The following is an 18,813-nucleotide window of genomic DNA, read 5'->3' as shown; positions in this document are numbered from 1 at the left end:
AAAGATTAAAAGAGCTAAATCTGTCCGGGCTGGCTAAGGGGGAACACAACAGTAGTATCTGCAGGGTGTAAACAGCAGAGAGAGAGAGAGGAGACAGTGTGATACACAGATATATCTAGGAGTGATGGGATGAAATTAAGTAAGGGAAAAATCTAGATTAAATATTAAGATAAACTTTCTAGGCAATGAAATGTATTAGGCTGCAAAAGCAGCCCCCAGAGTAGCAGTGGAATGGCTATCAGCACATTCAAGCAGTAGTAAACACGCATTGGAAAAGTCCTGAATTGGCCGGAGGCAGATGGCCTGGACACACCTAACCAGGGCTTTTCCATCCCTGTCTAGACTCAAGGGTAGAAAGCACACAGTAGGGAAGAGGTTTCAGAGTAGCAGCCCTGTTAGTCTGTATTTGCAAAAAGAAAAAAGGAGTACTTGTGGCACCTTAAGAGACTAAAATTTATTTCAGCATAAGCTTTCGTGAGCTACAGCTCACTTCATCGGATGCATTAAGACACATGAATGGTTTGATCTCCTCCTGACAGGAGCATGAGAGCTGCTCTATCCCTTCTACACGAATGAGGCAGTGTGCAGGGAACAAGGACACTGAAGGGAACTGCAGCTCCTGGGGCCTGGCTGTTATTGCTCACTGTTGAGAGGATGGTCCATATAAACATGTAAGAGAGGAAGAATAGGTGACTAAATGATGTACTGGATCTCATCCCACCCCTGCTCACAGAGAACATAAGTGGTAGATTTCCCCTCTGCCACTCAGAGATGACCACTGAAAAGCTGGTGTGGGAAATGCCTGCTGGTTTGGCTCTCCTGGTTTAGGGCAGTAGGAATACCTTTATGAAAGAGAAACGGAGACCTTGGAATAAACAGTGCACTCATACCCACTTGCAAAACAGCATAGAGCCGCATGTGCCCAGAGGGGTCCTGCAGCTTGACCTCAAGTTTTCAAAGCAGCCGACAGAAGGGACCGCACAAGCTGAGAACATGGAGCAGAGGCATCATGTCCCATGCCACCCTGATAGGAACATGCCCTGCCAGATCAGACTGGGCTTTATCACCCCAACCCCCCGCTCAGCCCTTTTGTCTTGAGGGCTGGGAACTCTTTCCTTTTGCTGTACAGAGGAGCTGGCGGACGATTACAACCCGTGGAACAAAGCTTAGCCCAGGAGGAATGAGTCACATTTCAAGGCTGGCAGAGAGACTGTCAACCACAAAAATGGAAAAGATTCCAGTCATGGCTTCCACATGAGCTGGATTTGACTGTACCCTAAAATGGGTCATTTCTTTGTTAGGCCAAGAGACAACATCAGTGATATAGCAACTACCAAAAAAGGCCCTGGTTGGCCAGGTAATCAGTGACAAAACAACCATTTCCCTCCTCTCTGGCTGCCACTCTGTCTGCAAGGGAGAACTTGCTTCTCCCCAGACCCTTTGCTTTCTCTTTACTCTGCCAGGTGGTTGCAGAGGTAGCCGTTGTCCTATGAGCAGCATTTAACTGACTGGGAAAGATTAGGGGGAAAAACAAAAAACAAAAAAAAAAAAGCCACCCATGCATTTGTGAGATAGCACAAAACATTTAAAATCGCTTTCACAGGGAGGGAATCTTTATTTGGCCCATGGGGAGAGGAATGAAGGGAGGAGTAGGAGAAAGATGGAGGAGGATCAACTAAAATGGAATGACTCAAAACGTGCAAATACATTTCATAACCTCCCCTGAAGGGCCAGAGACAAGTACATAGATGAGACACACGTGGGTTGCATAAATCGCCATTTCCAGGTCAGCTCTAAATGCACCACTCCTATCATATCATTAGTAACAAGTCAACCTTCCCAGAGTCAGTCAGCCAGGCTTGCTCTGTTAGTGACCAGTTTCCATCCAGGTCAGGTGGCAGGGTGAAGGCCAGAGCTCAGAAGGCATGCTGGGGTAGGACTCTCACACACTGCTGTTCCCCACCTCCAAAGGCGCCCAGGGTCTCCAGCCTGCGCAAATGCTCCATGCTTCTGCCAAGAGCCTCTTCCAGTCGTCCACGGAGTGCCTGGGCCCTCTCCAGCTCGGCCTGCAGAGTCTGGCCTCTCTCAGGACTAATTAGACACGTCATACAGAAAGGGAAGAGGGTTAGACAGGCTTCACAGAATGTCCACATCAGTAAGGATGCAGAGCAGTGCTGGCTCACGTCTAACCATCACTTACTCAGAGCACTGCTCATCAGTGCTCCAAAGGTAGATCCAGCATCAGCCTCTTCTGCTTCTCTTCTAACTTTTACCAGAACCAGCTGCAGGCGCCGGGCCCCAGCACCTCCCTCCTACCTGGGTCAGGCACAGACTCCTACACCCATGGAGCAGTTCCCCCCGACTCACTCCCAATCCCCTGGGAAGTAGGGCAGGGACGGTGGCTTCCTGGACATCGATAGTTATCACCACTGACCCAGGTACCAAGAGAAACTCCATGTGCACGTGGCTCCTTCAGCCCTGCAAACTGCTCAGCTCCCCACCACCACCTTGGAAGGCACGGGGTTTGCATGGTGAAGGGTAGCAACGTCAGTTACGCTGTCATGGAGGGAAATGACCTGGACAAACCACTAGAAGCCCCAAGCAATTTTCAGATCAATGATTTAACAAAGGGACGTGCAGCTGCTCCGAGATGTCAGAAGACAAGGCCAAAGGAGCAGGGAGAAATCAAGGGGAGAGGAGAAAGAATCTGAAATTAGCATTAGAGCTCGGGGGTGTGATTAACTCCTGCTGTCTCACCTGCCTCATGTGATCTCCTCTGCCATGAGACAGATGCTGCCTTTAAATCAGCCACTCCCCAGCAGCAGCCCACCGAACAGTTCCCTGCTCACACCGGGTCAGCCCTTCTGCAGCACACACAGGCTCACGGACATGCTAGTGCTTCAACTTTTCCCTTTGAACAAGTGCTCTGGAGGGAGTGCAGCTCCAACACCTCGCAGGACCACACAGGCAGCGACAGCACAAGAGCAGCCCGAGGGCCCCCTACCTGTTTGGGTGAGTGTGGAACTTCACCAGACTGCTGTACAGCTGCCTTTCTGCTTGCAGAGCTTCATTCAGACGACTCCTCTCTGCCACCAGCCCTTCCAGCATCAGCAACAGCTGGGGAGAATGGAGGCAAAAAGCAACAGGCACAGAGGTGGGAGCTGAGCAAGGCCTTCACCCCCACCTAGAAACACGTGAGAGGCAGAGTCCAGCCAAGAGACTGGAGTTGGTCATGTCAGGGACATGGAGATGAGGGGCTGACCTCTGCCCTTGAGGGGGATCCAAACCACACCTCTGTGCCACAAAGAGGGTCTGAGCCCCTTACACCTGCACGTACACTGGCACACTCCCTCCCAGGCAATAGCATTACCGTGCAGAACTGGCAATAGAGAACTAACTATTTGCAGGAACTGGAAACAGGCCTGAGCCTGCAGCCCATGAGATATCCCCTCTGCGGGAGATTCCATCAGAGCACGTGCTACCTGTTGCCTTCTGTTCCCTGTAGCCTCCTGTCTTCCTGACTCTGCTGTGGCTACTTTCTCCCGAAGTACCAGGACTTCTTGGGTCAGTCGCTCCACAGCTGGGATTTCTTCAGGGTCAACCAGCTGCATCTGCAGGTCCTGAAAGCCAAGGAGAGCAGAGCTGGCTGGAGATCAACAACAGGAGACACCTCTTGAACTTCATACAAATCAGTGGACCTGGAGTTACAAAGGTCCCTAGAGACACTGGAGATTAGGGTCTCTAACAAGGAAAACTCCTATCCCTTCCAAGGGTGAGCCAGATAATTCGAAAAGAAAAAAAACAAACCCACATTCAAGTGGTGTGTGGCACCAACATCCCAGAGTAAGTCTTATTGTTGCTCTGTGCTAACAGGAGCCTGGCTCAAGACTCCAGACAGGATGCAAGGCACCCTGCATGCTCCAGAACTCCTAAACAAGGACCAGGATGCACAGCAAGGGCACTTGAGTAACGAGATCCCCGAACGAGCATCTGAGCAGAATGCTGGGAGACTCCTAAATAATGAGATGTCAGATGGAGCCCTGGGTTCCCAACTCTGTTTTACAGAAACCATGGAGTGAGGCCCAAGATGTTACAAGATCCATGCATGAGACCTCGACTACAGCTCGGGAGTCTCCTCATGCATCCACCTCGTTGCCGATCTCTATGGAAACCTTGCTTCCTGGTTCTGACATTTTACAGTACACTGGAAGCCAGCTAGAGGGCTCGAGGTGGGGGGAGCTGGAGGTTCTTCACTAGCATCCCTGGGCAGAGATGATCCAAGTCTATGTCAGGAGAATTGTAGTGATCCCACCTTTATAAGGTCCTCTTTGCTCTGGATGTTCCTGGTCAGAGACTCAATATCTGAAACCTGCACCTGCAGCTCCTCCTCCTGTGCTGTCACCACAGATCGAAGAGAAGAAAGCTCCAACTACAGAGCAGAGACCACGGGGTCAGTGAAAGCTCCACAACCCAGACACATGCCATAAACCTTCCCTGTCACTGTCCCAATCATCCCACCCCCATGCCCCTAAGCTGTGGTGCTGGCCAGAGTGGCGAGTGACCTCCTTCACTCAGTGCAACACTACTACATGCTGTACAATGCCTCTATCTGAGTCTAAAGACAACATTTCTGAGAAAGACAGAGGAGGGCCAAACTGGGCCCAGGAAGGAAACTTACTTTCAGTCTCATCAAGTCAGCACTGCAACCCCATAACCAGACCCTTTGTTCACCCCTCTATCAAGAGAGGTGCCTGTGGAGTTGATGGTCCCATTGCCATGGAGATTAAGGACCAGTGTTAATCTGTTAGCTTCATGACTGACACCACGTGGGACAATCCCTAGTCCAGTGGTTCTCAACCTATTTATCATTGTGGACTGTGCTGGGCTGCAGGCTGAGAACCACAGCTTGCTCCCCCACAAGCCTCCCTCCACAGATCCCTATGTCCAGCGCCTCCCACCCAGAGATCCCTTCACAGAGTGGGGCCAAGAGTGGAGCCCTGGGCAGGATGGCAGTGACCCCAGACCCTGCTGTGCAGGACTGGGCAGCAGCCCCAAACCTGGACACTGCCATGTGGGGCTGGGTTGTAGGGCAGCCGGGTGGCAGCCCGGACCCCAGCCCTCCCTGAGCCAGCCAGCAGCCCCAGGCCCTGGACCCCACCAGGCTGGTGAGCAGCTCCAGACCAGCTGGACCACTGCGCTGGGCGGCCAGGAACCTGGACCCCATGTGGACTGGCAGCCCATGGGTTGAGAACCGCTGCCTTAGTCAGTAGTAAGGCATAAAGGTCGCTACACCGGAAACCAGAGCATCCCCAGGATAAAGCACAGGCCAGCTACTCACAAATGTAATGATCTAGATGGTTTCAGTTTAGGAAATAAGCTACCTCTGGGGTGGAACACAGCAGCAGTTTAATAGTACACTGCTCGTGACAGGACGTGAAAAAGAAACTTATATCCAACAAAAATACAAGAGGACATAGGGAGACTGAATGTAATCGCCGGAGCTGGAATTTGACTAGGACACCAGGGCTAGCACCTTCCATTCCCACGCAGGGTGCTAGAGGGTCCTCACCAGAAACCAAATAATAATTAATACTCCGTGCTTCCAGGCTCCATTGTGCTGGGCACTGTACAAACACCGAGCGAGAGACAGCCCATTCCCCACAGGGTGGGAGTATGAACACAGCATGGCTGTTCGAAAGCAGGCCAGGCTGGATTTGGTCTCGAGTGAAATAAGTCTCAGACTCCAGATGCTCAGGGTCTCTCCACAAACTCACCTGGCTTTCCCTTTCCTTTCTTGCCATTAGCTTCAGTTCCTCTCTGGCATTAAGAAGCTCCTTCTCCAGCTCGGCAGCCGTCTCCAACAGGCCTGGAGAGGAAACCACAGCCCAAGAAGTTACACTAACGCAGCGCTTGAATCATTTACCAGACACACCCTGGTTTTCTAACTGCAAGCATTAGAAACAGAATCACTTTCCAAATTAGAGCTCAAATCCTTAACAGAACTGGATGGAGATGGATTTTTCAAAGCCTTTTCTAATGCTCCTGCTCCCATAGCAATCCTCAACTACCAGCCGCCCCAGACAGAGTCCATTCCCATTCCCGATGCCTTCCCCCCCAGAGTCCAGTGGCCCCACCCCTGGGAAAAGTTCCAAGTATCCCTGACCACCCTCCCAGATTAACTGCACTCCTCCCAGGCAAAGAGGGCAGGACATTCTGATTAGCCCGGTGATCAGAAAACACCAGCTCCCACGCCCACACCAACTTCCTCCACTCAGCACTGGAGTCCAGAACCTGTCAGTGATTCCTGAGCATCAGTCTCCCATCCCAAATCCAAGCCACAGTCATCGAGTGCCCCAAGTTTTATCCCCAGTATCACACCCCTGGGGAAGGACGACTCCAGTCAATACTCCTGTTTAGAGTTCTTTGGTGTCTTTGCAGGCTGTTTGTCACATGAGACAGTTCTCCCCGTAGCAAAAGCCTTGTATCACCTTCGTACAGACTGGAGAGAAGCTGCCGCTGTACTGACCTTTCTCCATCCTGAATTTGCTGTCCTCTCCCTGGGAAATTCCTGTAGTGGTAGCATTCCCACAACCTCTTGGCAGTAATTCCTGAAAACACAAAGCGATTCCTGGTTTTACCCCCTTAGAGATCACCCTGTGCACCCTGCATAGTTCAGACCCTCCCCCCCCAGACCTCACCACCCAATGCTAAGACCAAACGCGACACATGCTCACTGGTGTCACACAGACCATTGGCGGGGTTTTCAGTTATGAGGGAGCTGACCAGAGGACTGCAAGTTTTTGGGGATCCCAGAACTCAGAGGAATGGAGGGAGACAAGCGCAAATGGGATGAAAACTTAAATCTGGTGTGACAAACAAGTCTGGGAAGTCAGGAAAGGGACTCCAAAGAGAGGTGTCCAGAGCAGGAAAAGGAAAAGAGGTTCTTGGCCACTGCGTTTGGGATGCACCAAGGGGGACTAAGTAGCAGGGACACCAGAGAAGCAGCTGCAGCAACAGTGCAAGAGATGATCAGAGAAAGGACTAGGGCTTTAATAGCTAGAATGAAGAGGAAAGGATGAACCGAAGCTGCTGTCATGAAAAAGCGGCAGGATTTAGCAATGGTCTGGTTGCAGGAGGCACACAGAGGAATCAAATATGCCCACAGGCTGCATGCATGGGCAACAGTGCCGGGCCGGGGGATTTTCCGTGATGGGTAGCAATCTTCAATCAGAGCCTCTCCTTCTTCCAAACACCTGCTAAATCGGACATCCTGGGAGCGCTGGCAATGAGCATGACAGTAAAGGTTACAAAGCCACTCCCAAGTCAGCCCTGTTTACACTCTCCCAGAGCCCTGTGAGGAACTTCTCTGGGCTGAGCCACACTAGCTAGCTACGTAGCAGAGATATTTCTCTGTGCAACTCAGCATCGAGAATTCAGAGGTTAACAGTGGAGTTCAGCCCAGAGGCACAATTTTGGAAAGGTTAAGGAAAGTCTTTCCAACTCATTGTGAGATACTGGGGAGCGGAGACAAATCACCAATGGCCTACTAGTCCCTTCTGGCCTAAACTCCATGATTCTAAACTCTGACCTGTTTTACAACTTTAAACAAAAAGTAGATGTTTGTTCACCAAGAAACAATTGAAATGGTTCCAAGAAAAGCAGCCTGGCTCATGCTCAGTGACAAAGGGTATGATGTTGCTCTCCATAATGTTGTATGGAAATGTGCTTATGAGTGTAAATATGATGTAACTGGAATATGCTTTATGCAAAAAGTCTCTTGTAAAGTGTCATTGCAAAGATTATAATCTACTGAGTGTGTTCATCCTATTTGTTTGCATGTATTATTCTCCTAACTCCAGACATAGAAATAAGATATAAACTTGTATTACTGATGTAAACACAGTAGGTGGAAGCCTTTAAGGGTGCTTCAGAATCAATGAACTGTGAATGGGTTTGTTTACTTGCAAGCCTTCCTGTGTTCATGTAAGCCAGCCCAGGAAGAATGGTGGAATCCATCTTAAACCTGCTGCTTTTCCATTTAGAAGGAGGGGTGGGGATCCAGAGACACAAAAGATTCCCGCCTTGTGCCAAAGCTATTAAAAGGGGGTGGAAGAGAACAAAGGAGATGGCCAGTCATGAAAAACCCCTAGTTACCACCTGAGCTGGAAAGAACAAGGACTGTACCAAGGGAAAGGACTGGGCCCAGACTAGGAAGGAGTCTAGTTTGTGAAAGAAGCTTATTGGAACATCTTTGAGGGTGAGATTTTACCTGTAAAGAATTTCTTAATGCATTAGGCTTAGGCTTGCCTGTTTTTGCTTTATTTTGCTTGGTGACTTACTTTGTTCTGTCTGTTATTACTTGAAACTACTTTAATCCTACTTTTTATACTTAATAAAAATCACTTTTGTTTATTAATTAACCCAGAGTAAATGATTAATATCTGGGGGAGCAAACAGCTGTGCATCTCTATCAGTGTTAGAGAGGGCGGACAATTTATGAGTTTACCTTGTATAAGCTTTATACAGAGTAAAACAGACTCATTTGGGGTTTGGATCCTACTGGGAGCTGGGTGTCTGATGCTGGAGGCAGGTGACCTGCTGAGCAGTTTTTGGTTAAAGCCTGCAGCTTTGGGGGCGTGGACCAGACGTGGGTCTGTGTTGCAGCAGGCTAGCATGTCCGCCTCAACAAGACAGTGTTCCGGAGTCCCACGCTGGCAGGGAAAAACGGGCTCAGAGGTTAACTTCAGCACGTCAAGGGACAGTCCCAAGGGGGTCTCTGTGAGAGAACCCGTCACAAAGGGGTTCCTAGCAAAGCGGATTTAAAAACACTTGACAATTGAGGATGAAATAATTAAATGTGGGTACATGCGACAGGCTCTGCTAAGAATTAGCAGGCTAAAATTAGTTCTTCCTGCTCCCAGCCAAGGCTGGACCATGACTTTCTGGGAGGTTGATTCCCCCCGACCCCAGCATCCTTTTTGGGGCTCCAATACTGCCCACACCAGCAGTGTCTGCTCTCAGCAGATCTGTGGGGAAGGAGCTGCTGAGTGACTAAGAAAAAGCTGTAGGGTTCAGATCAGGATGTTCTGATCTCAGCTGGACTCCCCTTAGCAGGGAGGGTCTTTGTTTGTGCCTAGCACAAAGGGATCCAGGTCTCTGAGTGGACTCCTAGGCACTATAGCAATACAAATAGTAAATATTAACAGCTGCCAATGGCTTCCATGAGACACGCCCAGTGCTCGATCACTCCTCCCCCACCCAGTGCATCTCATCACCCCCTTCTGTTATCTCTCTGCATTTGCTTTCTTCCCACAGGCCTCTCTCTCTCCCCTCTGCTGCTACAGCAATCACTTCTCTTCCCCATCCTGAGGCAGCATGCAAAGGACAGAATAATCCAGTGCACAATTCCTACTTGAAAGGGCTGCTTGTCTTTCTGGAGGAGGAGCCTGCTATCAGCCGCTAGGTTCTTCCCCAGCTCCTTCTCCACCAGCCGCTGGCGCAGGAATTGTACTTCACCACTCTTTTCTGTCAGAGCCTGCACCATCTTCTCAGCAGCCACCTGACACAGCGGGAAAGCAAGGTGAGAGAAGAGAAGCAGAGGTGACAAAGAGTTGGGTCTCAGGTGACTACTGGCACAAATCGTGGCCCTGACTCCTTGCTCTGGCAACATAAGGACAGATTTACCGATCACTTGCTGCTGGACAGAGATCAGGAGTCCCAAGCCAATCCTAACTGGAGACTTTGCTATGGGCTTTGTGGCAGCACACATAACAATCAATGCTACAGCACTGCCATCACAGCCCCCTGCTTTCACTTACCCAGCCTTTGCTGCATAACTCTTCAGCAGTGCTACCAAACCTTTGACTGGGATGGTGAAAACTCACCCATGGCATGGGGGCTGTGGAGTGCAGCAATATGGGAGGAGGCCTGGAAGGACAGAGGGGATGAGGATAGAAGCTGGAGGAGAAAAGGGAGGCAAATGCTGTGAGGAGATAGCTGGGAGCTTGGTTTTTTAATCCTGTTAAAAAGGGAAATTCAATGCAAAACTCCACTGACATTTAAAACTGATCACAATGCACAGAACGCAGGCAATGCGGAGGGCAAGACTCTTGTGGCAATATTAAATCCCTGGTAGCGCACACAATAGTCCCGAGTACTAGTTTAACTAGTTAAATACAGCTAATATACAATAGCCAGAGCTCCCCCCCATGTTGCCCCTCCACCCTTCTGATTCTATGCAGGGCAGATGGCTCCACCCAGCTCTGGGGCTTCCCTCTGGTCACCTAGTGTCACCGCCGTGGGGAAGGGCTCCAGGGTTCATCCTTCCCATGATTACTGGCCAGGCAGTGGTGGTACGTGTGCACACAATGCCCTGTGAATGTGTACAAGCCGAAATCTGAACACTTTCCTCTCCCCAACCCCACAATATGCACATGAAAACCCTGATCTGGGTGCACAAGAAGAGCCCCCAGGTTTCACAACGTAGGTCCGTGGGGCACGGGGACAAGCAAACGGTGCTCTATGGTAATAATTCTGAGAATTTCCCACAGACAACACATTGACATTTGTAACCTTACTCTGCATTAACATGGGCGAGTGGGGTGTTCTCATTTATGTGGTTCTGAAACAGGAGACACTTCCTGCAGTTCCCCGCATGGCATCAGAGACTGCAGACCAGTTTCCACACAGCAGACCCATCAAAGCCATGCTGGTCAGCGGCTGCTCTGAGCACAACTCACTCGGCTTCGCTGCTCCCGGGCGCTCATGGCTTGAAGCAGCTCCTGAAGTTCGGTCTCATGCTCTCCAGCCTGTCTGTTCCTGTCACTCAGGAGATCCTGCAGCATCCTCTCCTTACGCTGGAGACGCAAGCACAGCTCCTCTGCAATCTCGCCCTGCCCTGGGCCCAGCTTGCAGAGCAAGGTTGCTGTGAGCTTCTAGGGGAAAAGGAGGGAGAAAGGGATTGAAATGTTCCATCTCCATGCTCAGAGAAGCCTGGCACTTTGGGATGAATAGCTGTGCAGCCTGGGAGCACCCATCTGATCATGTGTAGTCACCAGCAGAGAATCTACGAACAGCGAGCATTTATGCCAACGCAGCATTGCGAGGGCCTGCCAGGATTCCAGGGAGCAGCTTTCCTGGCTCGCCCCCGCTCTTCCTGCAGCACATATGGAAGGGGCTGGGCCATGCATGTCACTCAGAGACCGATGTGCCTCTGTGCTTCCATTCTGTAGGGAGAGCCTTTGCTTCCACAAGTTGGCAATTGTTGGTGCTCTCAAATTGAGGACTATACTAGTTTAGATATTTTTACATTGCCTCCGAGGTGCTTCCTCCTCTGCACTGCGGCCGAGAGCACAGAGATTTAAAAAGGTGACACACTGGGAATCTCCAAGAGGAGCAGAGCACGGCTAAGGGTCCCACCCACACACCCCACCAAATCAGGGTAATGAGTCTGACACCTCCTCCAAGGGGAGCAGGATGGCACAGTGGCATTGAGTGAGTGGCCCAGAGGCCTGGCAGTAGTGCTCAGGGATCCCACCCAAAGACGGAATGGATGGAGGCCCTGCAGCAGGGAGCATGGGCCTTACTTCCACTTCCTTGTTCCTGTCATGCAGAGAGGTCTGCAGCTGCTGTATTATCCCCTCCTGCTCCTTCTGCCAGCAGCTGGATTTCGCCTCAACTTCCTCTTTCAGCCACTGGATGTTCTGGCAGGTTGCTGACACCTGCTCTAGTTCCAGCGTCTTGGCTTTCAGCAGGCTCTCCATGCTCTAGGGACCAGAAAAAAAACCAGGAACACATTGAGGACAAAGTAGTTTCTTGTGCACTTAAACAGGATTGAAACTATTCAGTCTCTTCTACACTTTTGTGCAGCCCCAAACAGCCATTACATTCACTCCCTAAGGAAAGTTTCCACCTCAGCATCCAGCTGAGAAATGCCACATGGAACAATTAGTTTAACCACTTCCTTCCCCAGATGCAGGAGGCCATCAGAAAACTGCCTCATGGGGAGGGATGAAGATGTATGCCAGCTAGTATGCTAAGCAAACACTCACCAGAGAAAAGCCATGAGAATGAATAAAGGATTAGCAAACATGCCTTATAGTGACAGATCCAAGAAGACCTATTTAGTTTAGCAAAGAGAAAGTTAAGGGGTGACTTGACCACAGTCTATAAGTATCTACACGGGGAACAAATATTTAATAATGGGCTCTTCGACCTAGCCAAGAAAGGTCTAACACCATCCAATGGCTGGAAACTGAAGCTAGACAAATTCAGCCTGGAAATAAGGCATAAATCTTTAACAGTGAAGCTAATTAACCATTGGAATGATTTCCCAAGGGTCATGGTAGATTCTCCATTACTGACCATTTTAAATCAAGAGCTTTTCTGAAATTATTGTGGGGCAGGTCTCTGGCCTGTTTTATGCAGATCAGACTAGATGATCACAGTGGTCTCTTCTGGTTGTGGAATCGATGAGGCAGCCAAAGCACTAACGTAAGGGCTGGCCACACTAATGGAATGAATGCTGTGGCAAGCTGAGTCGGGAGCTCTGGTGATCACCTACACCATAGGTGCACTGCACAGTGGACACTACGCCTGGGAGGGGCTCACACTTACATGAATGGTGGCCTCATTGCTGGACAGGACGCTGCGCAGTCTCCCCAAGTCGTGCTCCCGCTCTCTCTCAGAGAGATGGAGCTGTCTCAGCTCTTGTTCTCTCTCTTCCACAGCAAAAAATTTTTGATCTATTGCTCGCTACAGGGAGAAAAGGCAACGTAGAGGTCATAGAGAAAGACTCCCTTGCGTGGGGACAACATCCTGAATTCTCTCGCCATGCAGTTTACTTCACACTAGGTGGGAGAACTCTATGTGGGTGGGAAAGTGGGGACAGCCCCAGGGAAAGGGAGAGGAGGGAATACCAACCCAGGCAAGGGAGGGCAAAGTACAAGGGATGCTGTGCCTACCCACCCCCACAGGACCCCAGGGGTGGAGCTCAGGGAAAGGACAGGGAAGACTGTGCTGGAATGTCTTGTGCTTACCTCCAGAGCAGCATCTCGGTCTTTGATTCGCTGCTGCAACTTCTCCAGCATAGCGTCAGTCACCACAGGGTTCTTCTCCAAGCTCTGCCAATGCTGCAGAAGTTCCCGGGATTCCTGAAGGGGTCCCATAAGCACACATCAGCACAGACACCAACATTACTGAGCCAGTGCAGGGATTTCTGAGGTCAGAGCAAGGAAAGGTCAGATAACTTCTCTCTGAGCTCACTCTCCTCTCCCCATACTCAAAGGATGGCAGAGTCCACAGGTCAGGTCAGTGTTATTCTATCCGATTCCCTCCCCAGTTAGGACTCACCTGTATGACTCAGCCCCAGATACAGGTCCCTCCCTGTGGCTGTAGTCAGAGGGCTGCCCTCAGACTCCAATCTCTCTGAAGGCAGGCCCTGGAGAGCTGCACATGGTCACCAGCACCCGAATACCAAGGTGAGGCTAACTCCTGATTCGCATTGTTTTTTCACCTCACCTGCAGAAGCTGTTCTTTGTGAGCCAGCCTCTGGCTCAAATGCTGAACACGCTGCTCCTGGGCCCGGATCTCATAGCACCTTTCCCCCTCCAGGGCCTGCAGCTGCTGAGCCTTGGCCTGCAGCTCTGCTTGTACCTGCTGCACAACACTGCGCAGCTCCTGAAAGGAAACACACTTCTCACTTCTTTGCCATAAGATGCTCACTTCCCCACTAGAAGCCAAAAGGCTAACAGGAAGCCCTGTCAGTCAGTCACACCAAAGATGGAGACAGCCTCAGGAGCTGCTATCCTGTTAAAAACGAGGAGTCCGGTGGCACCTTAAAGACTAACAGATTTATCTGGGCATAAGCTTTCGTGGGTAAAAAAATCCCACTTCTTCAGAAGCATGTTATCCTGCTGAATCTCACAAGGGAACGGGCAGGCTGGGCTGCAGGAGAGGGTACCATAGATTCAGTAGGGATTCAGATGTTATAGGCTGCTGTCATTCAGATCAGAAAACTGAGAGCCTGACCTCCTTCCACAGGAGATGGGGATGCTAACCCTTCAGCAAGCATATGGATGGAGCACCGATGAATATCTCCACGTTGTTCAGCTTATGGAAGCTAGGCTCAGTACATGTGTAGCACACATGTAGATGGAGATAGGGTTTCCACAGCTGCATGGACAGATGTCAGTGTTGACCGTAGCTGAGTATGTCTCAAGTTGGGGGTTCCTATTCCCTACCTCCACTGCTATAGAGTTTTATCCATTTCCACATAGACACATCTGATTACTTACCTACATGCCAAGTTGGGGTTTTGTACAGCACAGCCACCAAAGCAAACTTTCAAACATTTATTACTTTTTCTTTGAAATTACACAGACACATTTAGTGATTTTTAAACTCTAAATCCGTCCATCTCACCAAAGTGACCAGCCACATGCCCCTTTAGTTCTATGTATTATTTTGTGCCCAGCACAAGAACAGTGCAACTAACTCTTAACTTCTTCAGAAAGTCACTATCGAAGTGGGTCCAACCACATGAAGTTTGGTAGTGAAACTGACAAGCAACTGGAATTAGGGTTCTGCACTCAATTCCCCCGGCGAAGTGAAAATTTGTTGGTGACTGCACAACTTTAAACCTGATAAAAATTTTCCTGTGCATCTAAGAACCATTTTTTTTAAATCCCCTCTTCTAGCCAGAGGTGAAGTTGAAAGTTTTCAAATCTACCCCGGCTAATCCACTGAAGAAAGAGGAGTACAGCATCACAAAAAGAAACAGGACATTTGTACCAATTAAAACATACCAGTAAGTGCCACTACTGATCCACTGTATTCAGTCTCTGCACTGATTGTGTGCACGTACTATTGAACGCAAGCTAACATGAATTAGACAGAGAATGCACAACACAGTACCCACTTAAGACATTCAGCTAATATAAGCATTATGAAGGTCATAGGTTTGCTTTCTTCATATGCAAAAACACTTTACTGTCATTTGCATGTGGCATCAGGCCATGCTCAACTGCTGAAGCATGCTGTACCTGATTGTGTTTCAACGACACCTCTTTCAGCTGCTGTTCCTCCTGCACAGCAGCCTCTAGAAGCTGGGTAGCTCTCCTGGCTTCAGCCAGTTGGTGTTCTTTCTGCCGCTGACCCCTCTTCAGCTGCTGTATCTCCAGCTGGGTGCAGAAGAGCGTGTTCTGCAGATCTAGCAGTGCCATGTGCTGCTGCTGCTGGGAAGGGGATAGCCCCTCTGAGGTCTGACAAGAGAGGAGAACAGAAGTGTGAGTGTTTAAGCATGAGCTCACAAGAGCTGTTCAGAACAATGAAGGAGCCTGTGACAGTGAAATACCCAAGGCTTTTCAATTTTCTTTTAAGGCAAAGGCCCCTCATTTCTGGGGGATGGAGGGGCCCACAGGGAAGTACCTGCAAATGTCCAAGCTGACTTCTATGTAACATGTCTCGTAGTTTGGCCATGGTCTCATTCTGCCCTTCAATCACATGGTACAGCTCCTCTGTCTGCAAGATAGGGATAGGACACCCAACCATTAACAAGCCCCATACCCCCAGGAGTCTTGGGCACAGATTGCCTCTGCCTGTTGTAAGTGCTTTGACAGAAACACGTCACAGGAGAAATGAGCAGGTCCAAGGATGGCTGAAGGGCTCCTTCTGAATTGCTGCTAGAATAGCATGCTTCCCTGCATCCACATTTCCTATACAAGGAAACAGCACTGGCCCTCCCCAGCAGTGCTAGTTACCTCACTTTCTTTGCTCTTCAGGGCCTCATTCAGACTCTGGATTGTATGATCTTGTCTCTGGGATGCTTCCTGGACAGATTTTAATTCAAAATTCATCTCATTTAGCTTTTCCTGCAGCAACTGAACACAGAGAACACAATGGTTTAGTTACCAAGCCCAAAAGGTCATCAAATTGCCCCTAAGAATCCCTCCACACCATACTGAGTCCACAAAGTCCAGAGGTTCCTCTTTATTTCCCCAGACCAAGACCAAAGCGGCTCCCTCTGAAGTCTGGCTCTCCTGATCTGGGTGAAGAGAGTAGCAACAAGGCAATGCAAGGCCTTTCCTTCTCTCATACGGACTGAGGCCAACTTCCAGCCATAGGTGCTGACTCTGTGGTGGAGTCAACTCTGGGGCTAGCGCACCCATGGAGAAAAAATGGTGGGTGCTGAGCTCCCACTGGCAGCCTCCCCATCAGCTCCCTCCCACCACCCCAGCGGACCCTGTGGATCAGTGCCTCCCCGTCTCTCCCCACACCTCCCACCTGCCGCAATCAGCTGCTTCGCAGGATGCAGGAGGAGCAAGGACATGGTGCGCTCGGGGGAGGGGACTGAACTGGGCAGGAAGAGGCAGGGCAGGGCGGAGCAGGGGCGGGAAGAGGCAGGGTGGGGGTGGAGCGGGGGCAGGGCCTGGGATAGAGCCAGGGTCACACAGCCTTCAGCACTTTGAAAAGTCAGAACCTGTGCTTCCAGTCCCCAGTGATCCAGTCCGAGGGAGGGGCTGCAATCCTGGCCTCCAACTCATGCATCTCAACACCTTGCACATCCTCCCAGAGAGCCCTGCTTACTTTGTCTGATACTGTCTCCAACACTCAGCTGCCTAATGCCATTCCCAGTTTCGATTACTCAATTCCCCAACCCTTTCAAAAGGGGAGGAGAGGTTCCAGCCCTTGGTACTCCTGGAGATCTGGAGCCTCCAAACAGAACCCACATATCCCAGAGGCCACTTGCTTTCCCTCCAACTCACCCAGTACAGCTAGAGCATTACAGCTACATATTTACACTCTTCCTCCCTTTCTCCAGGTAGCACCATCCAGCTAGCCACTCACTCTTGCAGCAACTGCCTGGATTTAGGTAACACCACCATGCTCGAGCAAATGCATGGTCCATCCAGCCCAGTGTCCTAGCTTCAACAAAGTGAAATCCTCCACAATGAGTCAGGACCACTTCAAGCTGGTGCAACACCCATGCTCTTTATTCCTGTGTCAGGTCCCCACCACCAAGCTCCAACTATTTACAGAGTATTTACAGGTTTGGCCTAGCACAGGCCTCAGTGGCAACAGGGTAGCAGGCTCCTGGCTCCTTCTGAGCCTATTCTCCCCTCTTGGTCTCCACCCCGCCCTCCAGACTCACTGCCTCCCAAGCATTTAGCCCCTGTTAATGAGGCTGCCAGGTGGGGCCAGTTTCCAGGCCAGTCCTAGCTAGTTGCCCAGCTCCAACCCATTTCCCTGATTGGGGCTGGAGTAGCAGGTGCTGATTAGGGCTTCCCCTGCCACACAGAAGTTTTGCAACATCATGGTGGAGGGGAAGGCTGGTTTATGCCCTGAAACATGAGTGCCAAAGCACCTCCTATGTTTTCATCCTCACTAGTGTAATAGAAGATAAATCTTTTCTCAATCCTGCTCAGTTGCTTCCATAATGGCATGTGGAAGTGACTTCCACAGATTAAGTTGCTTAATAAAAGTGTTTATTTTAATCAGTTTTAAATGTTGCCTTTTAAACATCTTTTATTATGAGAAGGTAAATATCTATAACGGCCTTGATACCACACTCATTCTCAAATACTCTCAAATGACCATCTCTATACTGCTCATTAATTTATATACCTAGCACATTACCTCTTATTTGGCTTCTTTTGAAACTAAATTGCCCTTGTCTTTTTAATTCATTTTCATTGCTGCTCTCCAGCCCTTCTCTCTTTTGGAGTTATCCTTCCTGAGCGAGGCTGGCCAAACTGAACTTAAGTGTTCCAGCTATGGACGACAACTGATCTATACAAGGGCACTGTAACAGACTTTGTTTAGCAGTGTTAAGAAAGGGGTGGTAAAACACTCTTTGCAATTTTGCCTGCTGCTGCATGCTGAGCAGAAGTTTGCATGGAGCTGTTCACAATGACTTCTGTGGTGTTTTCCTGATCGGTTAGAGTTAATTTACAGCACCACATATATAAAACCAGCTATGCCTTCCCATGTGTATTCATTTAACCTGCCACTAGGCTAGCCATCTTCTTGTTCAGCTAATTTTTAATTCATGCCTTTTAAAAGCATGCCAGGGTGGGCCCCTCTGCAGGCTGACCTCCTTCACCCCACGCCAAAAGGAGGCCAGCTGCCTCCATGGCAGTTTCCCTCTTTGCCTGCAGAAGGCTCACCATAGAGAAGCAGCAGCCAAGAAGCCAGAGTGGGAGGGGCAGGCAGTGGGTGGAGCTCAGGGATGTAGGCATCTTTCTTCAAATGGCTCTATGGAGGCCCCCTGGCATAAAGGAAGGCCTTTCAAACACTGCTTTAGAACTGGCATAAGGAAGGAAGCTGCATAGCGTAGCTATAGGAAAGGAAGTACATCCTAGCCTTGTTGAAGGCCAATAGCACCATCTCAGTTTGGGCAACTTCCAGTGCCTGCAATGACACTTCATGGCTATTGCTAATTAAGGTAAACGAGAATCCTCAAGAAGCTGCCAGTGAACAAATACCTTGTTGGTGGAATCGTACTGCTGGATTTTGTCCTGCAGCTCAGCAGCGTGCGATTCAGACATATGCCCACTCGCCACAGGGTCACACTGAGTCAGCTGCTGATGGTCCTCAGGCAGATTCTGGAGAGACAGAAGAGAAAATGGGTGGCCTGAGTCTCTTCTTGGTTTCTATTCAGTGCTCAGAGTGGTGGTGGCCCTTCTAACCATAGGCGCCAATTCTGCACCCACCATCAGCTCTCCGCCCCGCTGCCCCAGCTCACCTCCACCTCCTCCCCTGAGCGCACCTTCCCCAAAACAGCTGTTTCGCAGCAGCAAGCGCTGGGAGGGAGGG

The 18,813-nt window shown here is 50.0% G+C and overlaps 1 protein-coding gene across 1 annotated transcript in view; it reads right to left on the bottom strand.

The window, feature by feature from the left end:
• Positions 1–18,813, bottom strand: part of LOC119860648 (myomegalin-like) — a 142,516-nt gene that overhangs the window by 43,903 nt on the left and 79,800 nt on the right. The window contains 16 exon segments of the mRNA XM_043491179.1: positions 1,964–2,091; positions 3,005–3,117; positions 3,483–3,620; positions 4,313–4,429; positions 5,775–5,866; positions 6,527–6,608; positions 9,413–9,559; positions 10,740–10,934; positions 11,586–11,765; positions 12,616–12,753; positions 13,038–13,151; positions 13,519–13,677; positions 15,042–15,260; positions 15,427–15,519; positions 15,759–15,878; positions 18,483–18,602. Coding sequence (XP_043347114.1) covers positions 1,964–2,091; positions 3,005–3,117; positions 3,483–3,620; positions 4,313–4,429; positions 5,775–5,866; positions 6,527–6,608; positions 9,413–9,559; positions 10,740–10,934; positions 11,586–11,765; positions 12,616–12,753; positions 13,038–13,151; positions 13,519–13,677; positions 15,042–15,260; positions 15,427–15,519; positions 15,759–15,878; positions 18,483–18,602 — 2,155 coding nt within the window.

The sequence above is a fragment of the Dermochelys coriacea genome, chromosome 8 (genome assembly GCF_009764565.3).
Source record: "Dermochelys coriacea isolate rDerCor1 chromosome 8, rDerCor1.pri.v4, whole genome shotgun sequence".
NCBI lineage: Eukaryota > Metazoa > Chordata > Testudines > Dermochelyidae > Dermochelys > Dermochelys coriacea.
Note: the sequence above shows the minus strand (reverse complement) of the source record. Positions and strands in the feature narration are given on the sequence as shown.